Below are 20,492 nucleotides of genomic sequence, written 5' to 3' on the forward strand. Positions count from 1 at the left end.
TTTGATGGAGGTGGGGGCTGAGATAGCCGGCAACACGGACGCTGCCGGGGCACAGCCTTTTTAACTTCCCTGCCAAGGCAGGTGCCGACACATCCCCACAGCCAGCGAAACATGCTAACGCTATGGAGGCTGACCGAGCAAACGGTAACGAGCTCCGCCGCCTCGCCGGGGCTGCCACCCCTCTTCTCTCCGTGGAGAAAAGGCACTAACACCGAAGCGGCTGCGTTTCCCTGCTTGAAATCGCCGGGAAAGCCCATCACTTGCCGTCTCTCAGGGGGGTGGCCGCTGGCTGGGCACAGACTTGGGCCAAGGAACACCTCTGCAGCCCTCTCTCTTGCTCCCTAGGTGCACCAGTACTACAGCTGCCTGCCGGAGGACAAGGTTCCCTACGTCAACAGCCCGGGAGAAAAATCTCGCATAAAACAGCTTTTGCACCAGCTGCCGCCGCACGACAATGAGGTTAGTATCCCAAAAGTGTCCTCAGACACCCCTCAGGGCTGTGGGAGGGGAGGGGACGCACCTCCTGGGGCTGCTCTTGTTGGAAGCATGGCTGGTACATTCTCAACCCTTCATGCTTTTTTGGGAGTTTACTTGGAGTTTGACCGTGTCGCTCTGTAAGTGCCATATTTTCTTGCTGCTTGGATTGTGTTGGAGGTGGGGAGGGAGTTGTTTGTTTCTGAGGTTAAAACATTTTTCATCATCTTCTTTTGGTTCTCTGAAATGAAATCATTTTCCCAGCCCTCAGAGGCCAAAGCTGCGTTAGAAGTGTCTCGAAATGCCGTTGAGATCAGCTAGAGCCAGATTTGAAGTTGCAAAAGCCTTTTCCCAAGTGCTGCTTCCGACTCACCTTGAGCATGGGAGTGCGTGTGCCGGGCAGCGGTTGCACTTGGCTGAGCTGGGAGAGCCTGACAAGCTGGGGGTTGAGTCAAGAGACCAGTCAGAGCAAATAAACCTTCTTACATCTCACTAGAAAGATGTGAGGCAGCAAAATGGGTCCGGTCTTTGACATCCTGTTCTTGCCAGTGAGAGTGTTGGCTTCTGGTATCCCACAAAATTTCCCTGTGTAAACAACAAAAAAGTCATTCTTTTCAAGCTGCTTTTCCGAAGGAGCCGCTCTGGGAAATGCATGCAGGTAACTTGTTTGATCTAGGTCAGATTTTAACGAGTTTGCCTGCGCGTGGCTGGGTGCCACAGGCACAGCATGGGGCTGCCAAGCACAGGGGGGAGCTCCAGGCACCGGGCAAGGGGCTTCTTTCCGTGCACCCTCAACCCTGACCTGCCTACCTGCCTTCTCTGGCAGCTACTGGAAACCCACAGCCTCCGAGAGCTGAAGAACACAGGGATGGATTCAGAGGAAGGCTGCTACTGCAGCCTGTGCTGTTGGGAGCTGGAGGCACGAGTCTGCCTGTGTTTTCTGCAACCTGGCAGGTTTTGCATCCGGTTCCCCCTCGTGCTCAGGTTGGAAAATTCAAGGTGTGTTGGTTGCTCACGTGAAGGATCCTGCTCAGCTCCATGAGCTCATTCCCCAGCATTGCAGAGGCTGGATCGGGCGCTGGTGCTACATGTGGTCACCTTGGCTCTGTCGTATTGTTCATTGAGATGCAACCAGCCAAGAGCTAAGCCTGCAGGATGACAGGAGCCAGGGAAACCTGAGTTTTATAGTCTTTGGGGAAATTGCATCATTCATTGTTTCTATCCTTTTATTTATTACCGTATTACCTTCCAGCACAGAGGTTTTGCGTATGTGCAAACTTGACCCTTTGCTGGAAGTTCCCAAATAGCCTGAACTCCATCATTTACACAGGGAAAACAGGCTGTGCTCCTGAAATGCCAGTAGAGCATTTGAAGCTGACATAAGACCTCTGCCACAGGGAGAAAACCATTGGTCTCATGGCTGGGTCTGGGGACGACTCAGAGGACCCAACTTTTTAGACTTTCCTACAAACTTAGTACCCGAAGAGCAACCTTCCTCCTGCCCTTTCTTCTCATCTCTACCTCTTGAAATTTTGGCCAATCTCTGAAGCCTGAACAGCTGCAGTTCTCCAGCTTCCCAAGCCAAGGACAGGGTCCATTTGGGTAACCCCCTCACAGAGGTTTGCAGAGCCCACAGGGTGGTGGCTCGCTGGCTGCTCAGCCAGGGACACCCTAACACCAAGCATCGCTTGTGTTTTTTAGGTCCGCTACTGCAATTCCTTGGATGAGGAGGAAAAGAGGGAGCTCAAACTCTTCAGCAACCAAAGGAAGAGAGAAAATCTAGGGAGAGGCAATGTCCGGCCATTCCCTGTAACCATGACAGGAGCCATCTGCGAGCAGGTGGGTGGCACCTGACAAACTGGCATGAGCAGGGCGGCTTTTTGTTAATCACCAAAGTTAGGTGAGGAGCAGCACCTGCCCCATGCTTCCTGCCCCATGCTCCCTGTGAGCACCAGAGTCCATCAGAGTGCTCACCGAGAGCACCTCCAATAATCAATGTGGAGCAGGCACTTCAGCTCTTGGCCTTGTGCTGGGATGGGGCCAGGGACCTGTTGATACCCTGGCTGTAAAACAGGGGTGGAAAGAAGTAAGAGACAGCAGAAAGGAGTTGGCTGGCGATGGGTGGTAGTGGGCTCACCCACCCCTGTTAAACACTGACTTTTCCAACAGTGCGGCGGCCAGATCAATGGAGGGGACATGGCCGTCTTCGCCTCCCGAGCCGGGCACGGTGTCTGCTGGCACCCTCCCTGCTTCATCTGCAGCGTCTGCAACGAGCTGCTGGTGGATCTGATCTACTTCTACCAAGATGGGAAGATCTACTGCGGCAGGCACCACGCCGAGTGCCTCAAGCCCCGCTGCGCAGCCTGCGACGAGGTAAGAGCCAGCTCACCAAGGATGCTGCCCATGGGGATGGCAAGAGAGGTTTCCCCTTGCCAGCTGGAGGGTATTTCCCTGCTGTTTGCCCTGGCCTCTGCACAGAAGCATGCACACAAAGTACCATGATTTGGCTTTGCCAGAGGTTCACACAAGCTTTTCCTGGGGTTTCAGGGATGATTAGTTGCAGTCTGCCTAGGACTGTTTTGGGACAAGTCCTCGTCAACATGCCAGGAGCTGGGTGGGGGGGGCTTTCCTGAGCATTTCAGTAACAGCATAGCCCCTATGCTTTGTGATTTTAGCCTGGCTGTGTGTCGTGGTCCTCCTGGCTCCTCTGTCTCCCCAGAGGAAGGCTCTGGTGGGATGAGTGCTGTATTTCCTACAAGAGAGTGGTGTCTGAATACGCGCCGAGCTGAAACGGGCTTTGAGAGAGCAGATTAACAGGCAATAGGAAGCTGAACAAATGGAACACAAAACAAATATAGAAAACCATACAGAGTTGCCTCTGAGCATTTCTCAAGTGTCAATCTCTGTTTAAAAGGCTGGTGAAGGAAATTGTTCTGGCTTTTAAAGTTATGAAAACCATAGTATGGAAAACCATATGTACTATAAAAACCCATGTCCCATCTATGGAAGCGTGTAATAGTAAATATCCAAGGCTATGTGAACTTCAAATATAAAGAACATTGACGTATGTATCCAATTAAATTTGTAACGTTACCAGTAAAAAAACAACTCCTAACCATTCTGCTGGCCCAGTTTCCTTGCGGCTTAGGCTGGGTAGGTTTTTTTCATGTACTTTTTATCCTTGCAAATTCTCATACAAGTCTTTCATTCAGCTCCTTTCTTAACACACGCTTCTTCCCTGAAACTTCCAGCAGTAATTGTGAGAAGGAGTAACTGAGGAGTAAGAGGAACTGCAGGGGAAAAGCTTTTAGTGTGACCTGCGCCAGGGCAGAGAGCCAGGGAGCAGAGCTGGGCTACTGCTTGCTCCCCCAGGCTGGCTTTGGGAGTGGAGATGGCACGGGGATGGAAAGCAGAGACAGCAAGGAAGCATCTGCTGTTTCACCAGCCTGCTCTTAACAGTGCTCTGTGCCTCAGTTTCCCCACTGGTTTAATGGCTGCTATCATTTTTATAAGCACCTGGGTGGGGTAGTGATGATGAGGAGCCAGGTAGCTCCACCTTCTTTCCCCTCCTGAGACCTGCCACTTGTCCTTGTGTTTTCACTCACCCTTTGTACTCAGGTGCCTGTTTCAGAGACTGGTAAATGCGTTTTAATAAGTGGCTGCTCTGTTCTTCAGAAGTCCACCAGATCGATAGGTTGTATATAAGCATGTTTATTACCCTGATCGACCCCTCCTGCTGATGGATGTGCTTACGAGCACGTTAGCTCTGCCTTAACGCTTTGTCGGCTCTGCGCTGGCACGGTGTAATGGATTCCCTTAGGAGGTGATGGGTGCCCCTGTCCCAAGGCAAGCCCCGCCACAGGAGCCTTCCCATGCGGGATGGGAAGAAGGCTAGCTGTAAAATTTGGAAGTTCTATGTGCAAAGGGGCAGGACCACAATGCACGGGCAGGACATGCAAAGATTGGCATCCACATCCCAGGTCCCCTCTCTAACCCAAAGCCCCATGTTTGTTTTTCCCCCACCTCCCCCCAGATCATTTTTGCTGACGAATGCACCGAGGCCGAAGGGCGGCACTGGCACATGAAGCACTTCTGCTGCTTCGAATGCGAGACAGTGCTGGGGGGGCAGAGGTACATCATGAAGGACGGCAGACCCTACTGCTGCAGCTGCTTCGAGTCTCTCTACGCTGAGTACTGCGACACCTGCGCCCAGCACATTGGTAAGCACCCTGCCCATGGCCCCCGGGCTGAGCGTGGTGCCAGGAGGGGAGTGGGGTAAAAACCTCTGCTGGGAAAGTTGTTTTCTGTTGCATTAGGTGTTTGACCATGACCTGGGGCTGCGGGCAGGTCTGTCTGCAGCTGGGGTTCGGTGGTATCCGAAGAGCTTGTGCCCTTCTCGCATCTAGCACGGTGATTTGTTTGGTTACACCTTTCTGTGGTTGGGGAGAGCAGCCTCGGGAGCCGTTGCAACTAGTGGAAGCTCTCTGGGGCCTCCTGTAATGCCTGGGGGTTTTTTTCCCCCTTTAAATCTCATGTTCCTGTAACCAGCCTGGTTCTTCCAACTCTCATTATTTTTTCCCAGCCAAAGGATCGCATGAGTTAATGAGCTACTGTCAGGAAAGATACTCGCTCATTAGGCGTCATTGTTGTTTCTGTTTGCCTTTTTAAATCAACCTGCAGAGATGTTCTCACACAGAAAGAAATAACGCATCAGAGTCAATCCATGTTTCTAGAACAGTGACTGAAAGCGTACTTTATTCTGGGGGTTAGCTGTCCTCCTAGCACTTGGTGGGGGTGCTGATAAAGCAGGCAGGTTGGGAAGCCACCTTGCTGCTCCCCCTGATCCTGTTTGCCACTTGGCTGAGCATTAGCTTGCAGGCGTGCAGGCAGCCCTCTCTTTGTCCGTGGAGGTGAGCTCACATGTTCAAATAATTCATAGGCTGCAGGGAAAGGAAAAGAAAAAACCAACCCAAAACCGTTTTGCTCTTGTGCAGGGGCCAGATGGCACTGGGGGGAAGGCACAGGGCTTGGAGGATGCGTTTGCTGTGACCTGCAGTGCATCCTTCCCGAAAGCTCAGCTGTGGAGCGATGAAAAAGCAGCTGTTAACGTTTCTCGCATGCTCCCTTCTCTTGTGCTTCCCCCATCTGCCATCCTCCTTGCTGACTGTCAGGTTTTTGGGGCAAAATGCCTCTTTTTGGTGCATGTCTGCACATCTCTAGCAAAGGAGAGATTTAAGGGCCTGCTTAAGAGTTGCAAGGCTTGGGTTGGGGAGTGGAGGCTTCAAGTGAGGAAGCTGTGCTCCTTCCCCTGACTGCGAGGCACTGGAAAAGGAGCTAATAAAACCCCACCCACTGTCTTGTCTCACTTCTGTCCACAAGTGTAGCACTCCGGTCTATGTATAAAAACATTTTGCTCATTATAAGGGGACAGAAAAACCCCAAGTAGTCCAAAGCAACTTTAGCTTGGAATAAAACAGACTGTTAACATAGGAAAATTACCCATCAGCATTCAGCCCCCCCAGCAACACGGCTGCAGTGGGTGTGCAAGCCCATCTGTGTGCAGCTCCATCCCATGCCGGCCTGCCTGCGCCATGCTCAGCATCTTCGTAGGTAACAGGGGCTTTTGCCATGGATGGCAGCTTAAACAGGTGAGTAAATGTTATAAGTGACACCTCATGAGCTTTGCTGATGGCTGTGAGCAACACCCATATACATGCAGTGGGTGTGTGCTCCAGCCGGTGGCTGTGAGCAACCCTGGGGTTTCACTCGTGAGGGGCAGGCTCTCTGCATCCATTCCTTTACTGAACCCAAGGGATAACCTGGGAAATGTGGCTGGGTGCAAGGCAAGGGGGTCAACTCAGATCCTGGGGACCGGCTCATTTTGCTCCCTTTTGGAGAAGGGGCCCCAGCAGCCAAAATGAAATTAGGATGGGGCTGTGGTAGCAGCGAGGGACAAGGATGTCATCTGCTCTGTCACATCCTTAACCGAGGCAGCACAAATTCCTCATTATGGTTCAGTTGGAAGCTTTTTATTTTTTTTGAATAGGCAGCGTGTTATTGCTTTGACTTCAAGGACTTTATGGAGAACTTCTTGCATTCCTTTGCTTTATGATCGGAAATATTCCCATTTAATACGAAATGGCTCGAGGCTCAGTTCTGCTGCCTTTCCCGACATTGAGCAACTCCCCAGCAAAGGCCCACAGCCTGCAAGGAATTAGAAACGGGATTAACTTCATGTGTTGGAGAAACCCTGCTCAAGTGCTTGCTCTCAAGAGCGAGCCTGGGTGCCTGCCGCTCGTAGGGGATGCATGTGTTACGTGCAGCGTGAGGTGCTGTACGCGGGCTGACTCTGATGCTGTGCCTGTTCCTCCTCAAGGTATCGACCAGGGCCAGATGACGTACGACGGCCAACACTGGCACGCCACCGAGACCTGCTTCTGCTGCGCACAGTGCAAGAAGTCTCTGCTGGGACGGCCCTTCCTGCCCAAGCAGGGGCAGATCTTCTGCTCCCGGGCCTGCAGCGTTGGCGATGACCCCAACGGCTCCGACTCCTCCGACTCGGCTTTCCAGAGCGCACGAGCCAAAGAGTCCCGCCGCAGTGCCAAGATCGGCAAGAACAAGGGGAAAGGCGAGGAGGGGGCACGCAGCCCATGCAACCAGCTGCAGGTCACCTCCAACCGCCTCTCCACCGACGTGGACCCGCTCTCACTGCAGATGGATTTGCTGAGCCTGGCCAGCCAGACACCGAGCCTCAACAGGGAGCACTTGTGGAGGAGCAGGGACGAGCTCTATCACTACGGGAGCAAAATGGAGCAAAGTCAGTCCCAAAGCCCTCTGCAGCTTCTCAGCCAGTGCAACATAAGGACCTCCTACAACCCCGGCCAGGTCCTGGGCTCGCAGCCGGATTTATGGGCAAAACATTTCAGCAACCCAAAGAGGAGCTCCTCACTGGCAATGAAGAGCCATGGTGGCAGCTTCATCCAGGACTGCAGAGAGGACTACTACTCGGGGAGGCTTCGCTCGCAGGAGAGCTACAGCGACATGTCCAACCAGAGCTTCCCCGAGACCAGAGGAAGTCTCAAAGTCCCCAAGTATGAAGAGGAAGAGGAAGGCGGGATGCCGACCCCGCAGTGCCGCACCCGGCACCCCATCAACGCCCTCAAGTTCACAGAGGACCTGACACCCACTGAGCAGACTCCCCGTGGGTCCATGGAGTCCCTCGCACTCTCCAATGCAACAGGTATGTCACTCCAGCTGCTGCCACCCTGTAGCCACCCCAGGACCTCCTCCATCACATGGAGTCCCTCGTGCTCCAGGTCAGTGCCACAGCAGGTGTCTTCCCATTACAGGGATGTCTGGCAGGTTGGGGACCGCTGCTCAGAGCCATGGGCTTCCCAGCACAGCCCTGGTGTGCCTAGCAGCCCCCTCTCACTTGGCTTGCTCGTTTCCCCAGTGCAGAGCTTTATAGATGGCTGGCCTTTATGTATAGCTCAAAACAAATGTTTCCAAGCTCTTTAATCCTCCCTTTTGTGAGGAAGGGGGAAAAAAAATCAAGGCCAGCTGCTAATGCAGAGGCAGATTCCAGCCTTCAGCACTTGAAGGCCTGCTGGCAGCTGCCCTTGGGGGCTAAAAATATTTGTAAATGCTTTGAAATAGACCCAGTTATAACCCCTTTTGCATGTTACAAAGACCTCGAGCGCATGATTAGTTTAAAGAAATTCCTCCCCCCTTTATACACCGGCTCTTTTCCTCCCCTTCCCCAGTCCTCAGAAACTGCAGGGAACAGTCAAGGGAGATGCTTGTCTCCTTAGGCTGAGCCCGTTTCTCCTGAGCGCATCCCAGGGTGGAATTTCTCATCCCTCTCATCCCAAACGTGTTCAGGTTTCATTTCACGACAGTGGGGATGGGTGTGTGTGCATAGACGTGTCTGTGGTGGGGCTCTGGTCTGCAGCCTGGTGCTGGGGAGGCTCAGCTCCTGTGCACCCCATCCTGCGCCTGGTGCAGTTTATATTATGGGATGGCTGCTGTCGTCTGTCACGGCTGTCACTTCCTTCTGAGTAGCTCAGCAGAAAGCTTGGAAAAGAAAATCCTGAGCGTGGTTTGCTCGCCAGAGATACTGCCTGCCTTTTTCTTTGCCACTCTGGCTTTTTTCTGTTCTCACCAAGCAGTGCTTGGATTTGGGCAGGGCCTGCACCTGCTCCCTGCAACAGGAGTCTGTCTGTCTTGCTGTCACCAGCAGCGAGCAGCCTGCGAGGTGTTTGGTACCCAATCCCAAAGGCCTCCCGTGGGATGCTGGTACCAGGTGGTAGGGATGCTGGGCTCCCAAAGAGCTGAACGCCCCTGAAGCCGAGCTCTGTGCTCTGCCCTGCCTGGACAGACAGGCGTGCTCTGCTACACCTCCTCACCCCGCTCCTGGGTTTCAGCATCTTTGTTTAGGGAAGTTGCCAGCCCAGTGCCAAGATGTGAAATGGTCTCTGTATGCAGCCAGGATGTCCCTGGTAAAACAGAGGGGAGAGGAAAAATTAATGAGCTGGAGAAGGTTTTGCTCCAAGTGGATCGAAATAGATGGAAATGGTGAGGGAGTTGGGAATTGCTCTCCAAAACAGGGTTCTCTGAAGCAAAGCCCCACATTTCCAAACCCGCTCGTGTTCCTGAAAACTTCTGTTGTGTAAAATCCCATCAGTACAAAGAGTCTTGAGCAACACCGAGTCCAGATGAGCAATCCCTGAAATCAGAAGTGGTTGTTGCGTGCTTAGGAGCTGAAGTGTAGCAAGTTATTTGGGATACAGGTCAAGAGATGAGACGCGTGGCAAGGCCTTCATGTTAGAGTGGAAACCATTCTGTCTTTCACTTCAGAAACCCCTCTTTACAGTGCTGGGAGGGAGATCTTCCCAAGGCATCGCTTCACCATACATAGCTAACATGCAAATTTCCTTATGGGCAGTGCCTGCCTTAATGACTCGCTTCTCCCCTACTTTCTGGGGCAGATGCTCAGCATGATGGGGCTTGCAGTGCATTTAAGCCGTTCCTCTGCAGAGTGAGGTGATAACATTTTTATTAGCGTGCAGGATTTTAATGATTTCTGTGCTCTGGGACCTGGCTCAGCACAGGCAGGGGGGCACTGTGGCAGGAACAGGCAGCTCCCCCAGGCCCACGTGTGCAGTTATGGAAGACACGTTTATCATCCCACTTAATTGGCGGTGTTCTGAGGACAGGGAAATTCGATGACCTGGCCCATGTGTGTGGGTGAGCAGGTTGCCTGGCAAATACCCTCATGGAGCTCCCCCCACTACAACCTGGGGGTCCAGCTCATCCCACGTTCTCCGCCCTGCACACCCCAGCTGTGCTTTACAAGACACTCCCAGACATCCCTGGTACAAAGTGCCTTTGAGCTTCTGATGCTGCGCAGTTGCTCCACCTTATAAAGTGAAATAAATCGCGCCGCATCCATCTGTTATTTTATGGCATCACTGAAAACATTCTTTTTTCCCACAGAGTTGAAGGGCAAACAGTCCCTGACCTGCAGAGCACACATTAAGAGCTGGTCCCTCCCTGGCAGCAGGTTTTGCTGCCATGTTTCTGTTACAATTTAACTACTAATTAGCCAGAGATGTTGGTAAAAGCCGATAATACAGGAGGAGCGTGTGGCAGTAGTCCCTGTCCCTGCCTCCTCTGATGTTGCCCCTATAATATGTGTAATGCATTCAGTGCCAAACCAGGGGTCACCCACTGGGTGGGTTAAGACCTGTATGACCCCAAGTCTCCTGCAAGACCCCAGCCTTTCACCTTACCAACCAGGCTCTACTTAATCGCATTAAAGCCAGTTCCTCCTGGGTTAGTAAAGAGGCGTGACACCGTGTTAATCCTGGGCACTTGCCCTTAAAAGTGCTTAATTGTGCTTTGCTGTGTCACAGCAGAGTAGCCATGACCCTCCTTGTGCTTTGTTTCGGGGTTTGAATGAGATGGGAGTGTCTCTGCTGTCCTCTGGTTCCTGCTTGTGAAATTGCCACAGGTGCTGATATGATTTAAACAGGTCAGCTGGCAAGGGGCAGTTTCCCACTGGTGGAGGGCATCTCTCCTTTCCTTCCACGTTTCTGTCTGAAAAATCCCTTTTCTGACAGAAACTGAAGGTTATGATGGGCTCTGTTCCACTACAGCTTCTCAGGTCTTCCTCCTGCCCTGCATGACCATTAGATGGAAAGGCAAGGAGCAAAAATTGACTCCCAGGACATGTTCCAAGAGAGAGATCGTTTTTGCTGATTTTATATTTCATTTCCTTTGCTTTCTTTTTCTCTTTTTCCTTTCTTTTTCTCTTTTTCTTCCTTTTTTTCTCTTTTTTCCCCTTTTTCTCTTTTTCTTTTTTCTTTCTTCTTCTTCCTTTTCTTCTTTTTCTTTTCTATTTCAATGGCATTAGCCACAACACAAACCAGTGGATGTTCTAGTAATGTTTACTGTCTAGCTCCCTTCATTAAGCAATCAGGATGGTATTAAGATGGAACTTGTCCAGGAAGCTTTTTTCTCATGAGGAGGAGCCTGGTCCTACAGAGGTTAATTACTTCCCAGAAGATACTCTGCCCATCACTGCCCTGCTCCCAGCACTGTGCTCTGCCTTGCTCTGCTTCTATTTGCATTGCCCTCTAAAAAGGTTTTGCAGGCGGTTTCTGTGCCCAGCGGCAGAGTTAGAAATCAAGAGCTGATGTCTGCTGATTCCAAGCAGTCATTCCCACAGAATGCCAGCTGGTCAAACAGCCCACTTAAGAAAGTACCTGGGGGCTAAATGTTATTCTCTGGGCACGGTCTGTTTGTGTGCAGCTTGCAGGGAGCAGGAGTGCTTTGGAGGTAGAAGTTGTGTTGAGTGGTGACACTGTCGTATGCAGACAGAGAAAAAGATGTTAAGTATTCCTTGAGAAAATGAGCTTGGGTGAGGGTAACAGGCTCATCCATCACAGGCATAAATCCAGGGAAAAAGGATGCTAAACTGGTGCTGTTATAGGGTGGCATGTGGTTTCACATGTATGGCACATGTTTCTCCTCTCATCTGTGTTATGAGATGCCCAGAGGCCCCAGTAACTTGTTTTTTCAGGACTAAAAACCAACTGTGATATACCCAGAAAGCAAAGAGAAAAATCCCCATGTGAATATGAACATGGGTCAGCGCTGATCCCTGTTCACCTGAATTGCAGAGTGACCTGACAGCATTGTCTATCTCCCAGCCCCTCTTCCTCCTCTGCCTGAGGAGGGGCTGAATGCTGGAGGGGGAAAGGGAAAAACCTGTTTCTCAGGGCCAGGGTGTATTTTCTGAAGAAACACTCAATGACCCGGCCTCTCCTGACCTGAGGGCTCAAGAGCAGCTCCTGAACACCCCTGGGGATGGCAGTGAGGGGCTCAGCGTGAGTGGGATCTGGGGACTGGTCGCTATTCCCATGCCCTGAGAGTCACAGCATCCTGTGGGTGTTTCTCTCCCCTCTGGGCTGGAGTGGGCAGCTGCCCCAGGTGCTTCAGCTGCGTTTCACAAGCCAGAAAATGACACATGGGTGCTCTTACTTAATTTTTCTAAGAAAAAGGAGGCTCCCAGCTCTCCAGCGTTCTCCAACCATCTTCTTTCCCCCAGTCATGGGCACGTAAAACTGCTTTTTGAGTCAGAAGATGGGATCCCTGGGGGGCTTTCTTGCGGTTTTGAGACCGATCTGTAACATTCCTTAACCCAAACCAGGTCATTTCAAAACCCAAGATGTGAAGATAGAGGGCTTCCTTCCCAGAGGGCCAATGCCAAAACATTAAAAAACTGCCAGGAATGTTTTTTCTCCCCCTCACCCCCTCAGTGTCACACATAGACGTGCCAAAGCACGTGTGGTAATGACCAAATCAGAGGGAGAGCTGAAGCAGACTTCTGGAAGGAGATGCTGTCAGGGGAAGCAATAGCACAGCTTTCCAGTCCATGAAGGGAGTATACAAACAGGAGGGGAATCAGCTTTTTAAAGGGTAGATAATGGCAGGACAAGGGGGAATGGATTGAAGCCAAAGGAGGGAAGGTTTAGATTAGATATTAGGGGGAAGTTCTTTACAGAGAGAGTTGGGAGGTGCTGGAACAGGCTGCCCAGAGAGGTGGTTAATGCCCCATCCCTGGGGTGTTCTAGGCCAGGTTGGATGGGGCCCTGGGCAACCTTGTGTAGATCCAGGCCTGGAGGTTGGTGGCCCTGCCTGTGGCAGGGGGTTGGAACTCTCCGATCCTTGGGGTCCCTTCCAACCCAGACTATTCTATGATTCTGTGATCCCTGTCCTGCCTGCTGGACATGCTGCCATGTCTAGGGAGGGCAGAGGAGCTGGTGGTGCTGATGAGGAGGTTTACAGGGGTGCTTCTAAGTTAAAATCCAACCCCTTTCCCAGTCAGCACTTGTGCAGGCACTTCTCTCAGTGAGCCAGACAGAGGGGCCGATCGGGTGGGAAATACCCCCTGACACCCTCGGGATGGCACATGGGGGACGTGCCGTGGGGGGAGGCTGTCAGCACCGCGACCCGCTTGGCAAGCGCTCCACTTTCCCCTGAATTGTTTACTTTCCTTGATTTCCAGTTACGTAAGGGTTCTGCTTTATTTCTGCACGGCCCAAGGTTGCTCAGAAGTGAGACGAGGCTGAGCTATAAACAAAGCCCTGAGCAGGCTGTTTCTCCTTAAGTTCCTCTTTAGTTCTCAGGGTTGAACTTGAAATAAACCCCGTTTCAGGGGTGGTGAGGATGCGCCGGCCGGGTGTTGGTGGGGGGGAGAGAAGGCTCTGACACGGGGTGGCTGGGCATGAGAGGTGCTGCACCTCCTGTGCCTCTGTAGCTGCACGTAAAGGCCAGCTGGCTGGCCTGGGTGCTGAGATTTGATGCAGGCAGGCACCTATATGGGATTCAGGTGATGGGGACTGTGATGCACACCCTCACAGTGAAAAGGTTCCTCCTTATGTTCCCATGGAACTTCCCATGTTCCAGCTTGCACCTATTACCCCTTGTCCTATTGCTGCTATCACCGAGAAGAGCCTGGCTCCATCCTCCTGACTATCGCTCTTTACCTATATATAAACATTAATGAGGTCACCCCTCAGTCTCCTCCAAGCTAAAGAGGCCCAGCTCCCTCAGCCTTTCCTCATAAGGAAGGTGTTCGGCTCCCTTCATCATCTTGGTGGCCCTGTGCTCTTTCAAGGAGCTCTATGCCCTTCTTGAACTGAGGGGCTCAGAACAGGCTGCCCAGAGAGGTTGGAGAGTCTCCTTCTCTGGAGACATTCAAACCCCACCTGGATGCGTTCCTGTGTGATTTAGTCTAGGTGATCCTGCTCTGGCAGGGGGTTGGACTAGATGGTCTTTCAAGGTCCCTTCCCTGATGTTCTGGGATTCTGGGATATGTGTATGCTGTGATAAGTGTAAAGGCAAGAAGCAAGCATCAGGGGAACCCTGCTTGTTTGCAGTCTCCTCAGTCAGGGTGTTTTGCATTCCCCTGTCGAGGTGAAGCAGGCGATGCTGTCTCTGCAGTGGGATGTTAGCCCACCTTCGCAGGGAGTTTAATTTAATGGGGGCTGGGAGCTGCTTGCCCTCACTGGGAGGCTTCATTCCCAGCCTCACACCCTGCTTTACGTGCTCTCTGTGGCCCCTCCGCTGTCATTTGCCGAGTGGTTTAATAACTCCTAATTAATGCAACTCGCAGCCCGGGTTTAGCAAAGCATACAGTGGGATTTAAGCCCCTCTGAGCGCTCTGTTGTGGCAGGGTTGTAGAGGTGATGCTCACCAGGAATATCTCTGTGCCGCCGCTGTGCTTAGTCGGTCGTTATTTCCCTTGGCAACGTTTCATGGGCTGAGCCTGGTTCCTCATACGGGTGGGGAAGGGCTTCAGAGGGGATTGTGCAGCATGTTCTGAGCAAACTTAATGTTAACCAGAACCGTGCTTTGTGTCCCCAGCGCTGCAGCCAGCTCGAGTTTTATATCGAGTGCCCAGAGATGAGCTACGGCTTTCGCTCACGCTCATCCGAAAGGCGTGTGTTTCCATGGCTCCGGGGTGAAATATTGAGCCTGGCAGCCCCAGGCAGCAGAGAGGGGCCACAAAATAACCTGCTGTGTCCACATGCACCGCGGTGCTGGCTCCAATCTGGTCGTGGGATAGTTGCTGGACCACGCTGGCAGCAGCAGGTGCCATCTCCTCTTCCAGCTGCTGATGGATGGATGCGCTCTGTGTCTCAAAGCATCATTTTGCAGAAGGGAACTCTCTCTCTAGTCAGCGTATCATCCCTGGGTTTTGCACCCTTGGAAAGGGCTTGGTGATGTGGTACCAACCATCTCACACTACAGGTCGCAGCAGGACCTGCTCCCCTGGACAGCCTTGGGAAGCAGATTCTCAGGTTCTCTTGTTAGAAAAAGAATCCCTGCTGCCTTGGGGTGCCCGGGAAACCCTTCGGTGCCAGAGCCTCCCCCAGCCATCCTCTTCTGTGACCGCACAGGAAGACTTTTACTCTTCTCTAAGCTGAGATTTTCCTTGCAGGAGTTCAGCAGACCTGGAGAATGATGTATTCCTTTCCTCTTCACAGGCATTTTTTTTTCTCCCACGTTTGAAGGCTGTTATTATATCCCCTTCGGCCTTCTCTTCCCTAGACTAAACAACCCCCGCTCTTTCAAACTTTATTCCTAGTCCAGGTTTTCTGGATGAAATTTCTTTAGACAGATGGTTATTGCCGTCCTCTGAACCCACTGCAGTCAGGCTGGAGTGCCTGAGAGGGGCAGGGTCGTTTTGCCAGCTTTGAAAAACGAACCTGGGTCTAACCCCCTCCACTCATGATGCCTTACACCTTGCGTTGGTGCAACTGTAAAGCCTGGAGGTACCTTTGTGGGGTTTTTGTCTTGGTTAGCAGTGGCATCCTTGACCTGGTACCTGCTCTGAGCACTCTTAAGAGCTGTGTGGAGCTCTCTCTGTCTCCAGGCATGCTGTAAAAGCACAGTTTTGCTTCAGAGTGGAAAAAATCCTTCGCTGCCACCATGAGCAGATTTTAAAACATACTCCCTGGCCCCCAGCCACACTGCTTGCTGGGTCACTTGTTCGTGTGGCTCCCCAAAAGAAGGCCTGGGTTTTTTTTGCAGCCAGCCAAATCTGCCCAGGCAGATGCATTTGGCCCTCAGCAGGGAGCATTTCCCACTCTGTCACATGGAAAAGTGAAGCTATTAGGTCTCGGGGTAGATTTGCTGCAGGCTCCTGAGCACAGACTCCATCTCGCCCTGAGCTCTGTGTGCTGGCGATAGGGGTGTATGTGCTCCAAGCTGGATTCCTCTTACAATCCACATTTTCCCAGTGATTCGAGATCTTAAAATGTGTGTGCTTAATTATAATCAGGCTGTCTGGATGAACAGCCAGAAACATCCCCTGGACCTAATAATTACTGATTAAACCCTGTGCTCCAAGCATAAGCTGTACGTGTAGTACAGGTTCCTCATCCTAAATAAGCTAAACCTGCGAAGCGCTGGCTCTGCCTTTCCAGGAGCTTCTCCCTAGATGCTCTTTTTATTTTTTTCTTGCTTGGGTAGAGGGTTGAAGGAGAGAGATGGCCATGGCAGAGGGAGATGGCTGTGGTGGAGAGAGATCGCAGAATCACAGGGGTTGGAAGGGACCCCCCAGAGATCATCGGGTCCAACCCCCCCTGCCAAAGCAGGTTCCCTGGGACAGGTCACACAGGTTGGTGTCCAAATGGGTGTTGAATATCTCCAGAGAAGGAGACTCCACACCCCCCCTGGGCAGCCTGTCCCAGGGCTCTGTCACCCTCACCATGAAGAAGTTCTTCTGCATATCGGTGCGGAACTTCCTGTGCTCCAACTTGAGGCCATCACCCCTTGTCCTTGTCCCTAAGACCATAGAAAAGAGGCTGGCTGTTTCCCCGTGTCCCACACTTCAGATATTTATAAACATTAATAAGATGGCCGTGGCAGAGGGTGCTGGCTGGGCAGCCCCTTTCAAAGAGTGCTGCCAAAATCCATGTGCTGACACGGCAGCATTTGGAGCTGGGTCCCTGCACGGCGCTGCCGCTGCCCGTAGTTCTTGCTCCTGTTCTCTTAACGGAGGGCTGCATAAACGTCACCGTGGGCTCCTTTCCTTCAGCGTCGGCTGTTGTCTGACTGATCAGGTTAAGGCCATGTTCAGCTGTCAGTATTTGTGGTCAGGTGGGTTCTGCTGGTGATCCCAGCGTTATTCTGGCTTTTCAGAAGGTCTTTGAGCATATCAGCGAGTTGCTTTTGCCTCCTGGGGAGGGGGGGGGTACTGCTCAGCTCCTCCGTGTTGGCATGGGAGCAACATGGGGAGCAGTGCCGGATGCGACAAGGGACCAAAGGCAAAGATCCTGGCTGCAGTGGGGAAGTGGTGTGTGCTGGGAATTGCTCGCTCAGCACCTGCCCATCAACACAAAACTCAACACACCCCACATCGCCCGAGTCCCTGGGCTGTTTTCTGAGTGTTTTTGGACTATCTTCAGACTGCCTCCTTGTTGGCAGGAGCAGGGAGCAGAGCGCAGGCAGGCAGGTCCTTGGGGGCCATGGGGAGATGGTGTGTTTCCCAAGGACAGTCAGCAGGGTTGGGTTAGCTCACTTGAGGTCAGTGTGGCTTGGTGGAGGGAAAGCACAAAGCAGGCTTGAGAAGTATGACCTTTTCAAAACAAAACATGGCTTTAACTTTATTTTTAATTTTATTTTAACCCGACCTCTCCCTTTTCTTGTGGGCTCCCCTTTACTTTACCTTCTTTTAATCATAAACTCCAGAAAGATTCCCCTTAACAGCAGAAGAGCAAAGGGGCAGAAAGGAAGGGCTGCAGTGGCTGGGGCTCGGGGAGCAAAGCCAAATCGTGCAAGACCCAGAAGCAGCTTGTGTTCAAGTGCCTAAGGTCTTCCTGGTGCCACTGAGGGGAGGGTTTGGAAAACCTTGCCCATCTTTGCAGGGATCCGCTAATCTTCTTTCTTTAAGTCCAAAGCCTTTGAGCCCAAAGAAACCCTGAAGCAGCTCACGAGCGGGGTTAGTGACAGCAGCCCTTGTTCAGGTTTGGCAGGCAGCGGCTGATGCCGAAGGAGCTGAGCTCTTGGTGAAATGTAAGCAGCTTTTGTTAAGGGGAAAAGAAGTTTATTCTTGAATTGTGGGCTGGGTTGTTGGGTTTTGTTGAGGGTTTCGTTTTTTTTTTAATTAATTTACAAAGTCATAAATTCTGTGTGATTGCATAAGGGCCGTGCGTCATGTTGAAAATCCTGCTGATGGTGCACAGCTCGCTCCACATTTGGTCTGCACGGGGAGGTTGTTGGAGAGGGATGGGGAGAAGAGCGCCAAAGCAAACACTTTGCATTTGATTTGGGATGAAATGGATTTCCTTTGAAACAGCTTGCGAAACGCTGTCCTGGGCTTGCGATGCAAGTGCTGACTGCTGCCAGTTGTCAGGCCAACATGGAGATAGTCTGAAAATAGTCCGAAAACACCCAGAAAACAGCCCGGGGACTAGGGCAACGTGGGGTGTTTCTCATTGATGGGCAGGTGCTGAGCGGACACCCCACTTCTCTGTTGCCAGAAGGAGAAGGCTTGCTGGGCTGGTAGAAGGCACCTTGCAGGAGCTCAGGGCTTGTGGACAGCACCTTGACACTCAGGGCCAGCCAGCACATGAGGGCAACCCAGTGGGTGACCAAGCAGAGCAGCCAATGGAGCTGGAGCTGATGTTCCTGGCTCCTGCCCACACACAGCTCCCTGGATATCTGCAGGGGTAGCCTGACCCTCCTGCCATCCTACTGCTTACCAGGAGCTTTGGCAGACCCTCTGGAATTTGGGTGTTTCCTCGCCTCCTGGGAAACCCAACTGCATGCACATGGCCGAGGCTACACCTTCTGTCCTCCCAGGGTGTCATTCAGAGGACCTGTGCAGTGCAGCATGGTGACAAGCCCAAATTAGTCAGCAACCCTGTTCTTAGCTGCCCGTGACATTGTTCAGTCCCTGGAAACATGTTGTCGTTGCACAAGGTGTGGGTGATGGATCATGGCACCCTAGTTATCTCAGCGTGCAGGTGGCCTGAGGTTACCTCTGATGCATAATTTCTCACTGGCATCGCTAGTTATTCCTATCGAGTCGCAGACAGCATAGACATATGGAGAAGGAAGTTGTGAAAAGCAACTTGGAGTCCAATTGAGAACACCTTAAATTGGTGTGATTTCCCCAAAGGAGGAACTGCCTGCTCTTTAAAAAAAAAACAAACAAACAACAAAAAGAACAAAAAGTCCTCTTGAAGGGCTCCTCAGGACAGCAGCTAAACCACCCAGTTACTTTTTAAAGCAAAAATCTCAGGCCAAACCCAGCCTTCTCCCTGCATCTCTGCTGATAGAAAATTCTCCTCCTTAACGCTCTTTTTTCCCCCTTATTTTCCGTTTCCCTGCCAAGGCCTCTCTGCAGACGGTGGAGCCAAGCGCCAGGAGCACCTCTCCAGATTCTCGATGCCTGACCTGAGCAAAGACTCAGGCATGAACGTCTCCGAGAAGATGAGCAACATGGGCACTCTCAACTCCTCCATGCAGTTCCGAAGCGCCGAGTCAGTCCGCAGCCTGCTGTCGGTGCAGCAGTACCAGGACATGGAGCCCAACCTGCACGACCTCGCCAGCCCCCTCGGGTACCGAGAGCGGCCGTCCCACGGGCGGATGCACCAGAGCTTCGATTACGGTAGTGGGGTGTCTGGGGGCAAGCTGGGGGCGCAGGAGAGTTCTAGACATGCCCCCATGAGTGAGCGCACACGACGGCGAACTAACCTCCGGGATGATGACCGGCATTACCGCCCGCACCGGCCCCGGAGGTCTCGACGCTCCCGGTCGGATAATGCCCTGCACTTGGCCAGCGAGCAGTGCTGCCGGCTGAAGGAGAGACCCTCGCTGCGAGCCAGGGAAGACTACGACCAGTTCATGCACCAGAGGAGCTGCAGAGAGACGATGGAGCAGGGTCCCCGCAGGGACATCTATGGTCACTGTCCCCGGACAGTGTCGGATCTCGCCTTGCAGAACCACTTGGGTGAGAGATGGGGGCCCTACTTCGCTGAGTACGACTGGTGCTCGACCTGCTCCTCCTCTTCAGAGTCTGACAACGAGGGCTATTTCCTCGGGGAGCCAATTCCCCAGCCCGCTCGCCTCCGGTACGTGACCAGCGAGGAGCTCCTGCACAAGTACGGCTCGTACAGCATGCCCAAGTCTTCCACGCTGGGTGGCAGGGGACAGTTGCACAGCCGGAAACGACAGAAGAGCAAAAACTGTATCATATCCTAATGGCATCCTTGCCAGGCACCTTGGGAGAATGTAAATTAACTCACAAACTTGCACTGTTTTAGATCATCTAAGCGCTTTTATTGTTAACGAAAAAAGACCCGAAGAGTAGGGATCTGTGAGAAGGCTGTGGACTGGCTTCTTAAATCGTCATCATCCTGGGCACGGTGAATATATTTTGCACATCTTACTTTGGAGGAAAAAAAAAAAAAAAACAACAAAACCCCACAACAAATCAACAAAAAAGTTCACTTTAGCCTGTAATATTTACCCAGCAGTTTTCCCTGTTTCTCCCAAATACTGCCACCCTCTTGGGTTCTGTTTGTCTGTACGTGTTGGTGACCACTGTTGACTCTCAGCATCGGTTTGGCGGTAGCTTTTGCTTTCCACCACGTTTTTGTTTCCCATTAGCCATGTCAGTAGGTGATTTGTCTCTCTCTCTCTCTCTCTCTCTGGGACAGCGTGGGAGCCTAAGTTATTTCCGTGATTGTTGTAAATGCAATGTAAATGAGAATTTGGAGAAAAATATTTTTGTATTTTGTAATATCAGAGGAATTTCTATATCTTAGGAGTCACTGGGAAAATGCATGCACGTTCAGAATCGTTTTCAGCCGGAGCTAACCAAACAGTACTTTGGACCCCTCCTTCCACTTCATCGTCAAATTTCTTAAGCATATCAGTGAGAGTTTGAGTTGTCACATTTGTTTTGAGTGTTGTTTTTGGGCTGGGAGGGGGTTTAA

General features: G+C 52.0%; 1 protein-coding gene across 1 annotated transcript in view; it reads left to right on the plus strand.

The window, feature by feature from the left end:
- Positions 1–19,755, plus strand: part of PRICKLE2 (prickle planar cell polarity protein 2) — a gene marked incomplete at both ends in the record, with an annotated part of 103,171 nt that extends 83,416 nt beyond the window's left edge. The window contains 6 exons of the mRNA XM_084269400.1: positions 346–459; positions 2,176–2,313; positions 2,644–2,847; positions 4,508–4,694; positions 6,851–7,714; positions 18,887–19,755. Of these exons, the coding sequence (XP_084125526.1) occupies positions 346–459; positions 2,176–2,313; positions 2,644–2,847; positions 4,508–4,694; positions 6,851–7,714; positions 18,887–19,755 (2,376 nt within the window). The remainder of the gene's footprint in view (positions 1–345; positions 460–2,175; positions 2,314–2,643; positions 2,848–4,507; positions 4,695–6,850; positions 7,715–18,886) is intronic.
- Between the last annotated feature and the right edge of the window lie 737 nt (positions 19,756–20,492).

Source organism: Gallinula chloropus, assembly GCF_964237585.1.
Source record: "Gallinula chloropus genome assembly, chromosome: 12".
Taxonomy (NCBI): Eukaryota; Metazoa; Chordata; class Aves; order Gruiformes; family Rallidae; genus Gallinula; species Gallinula chloropus.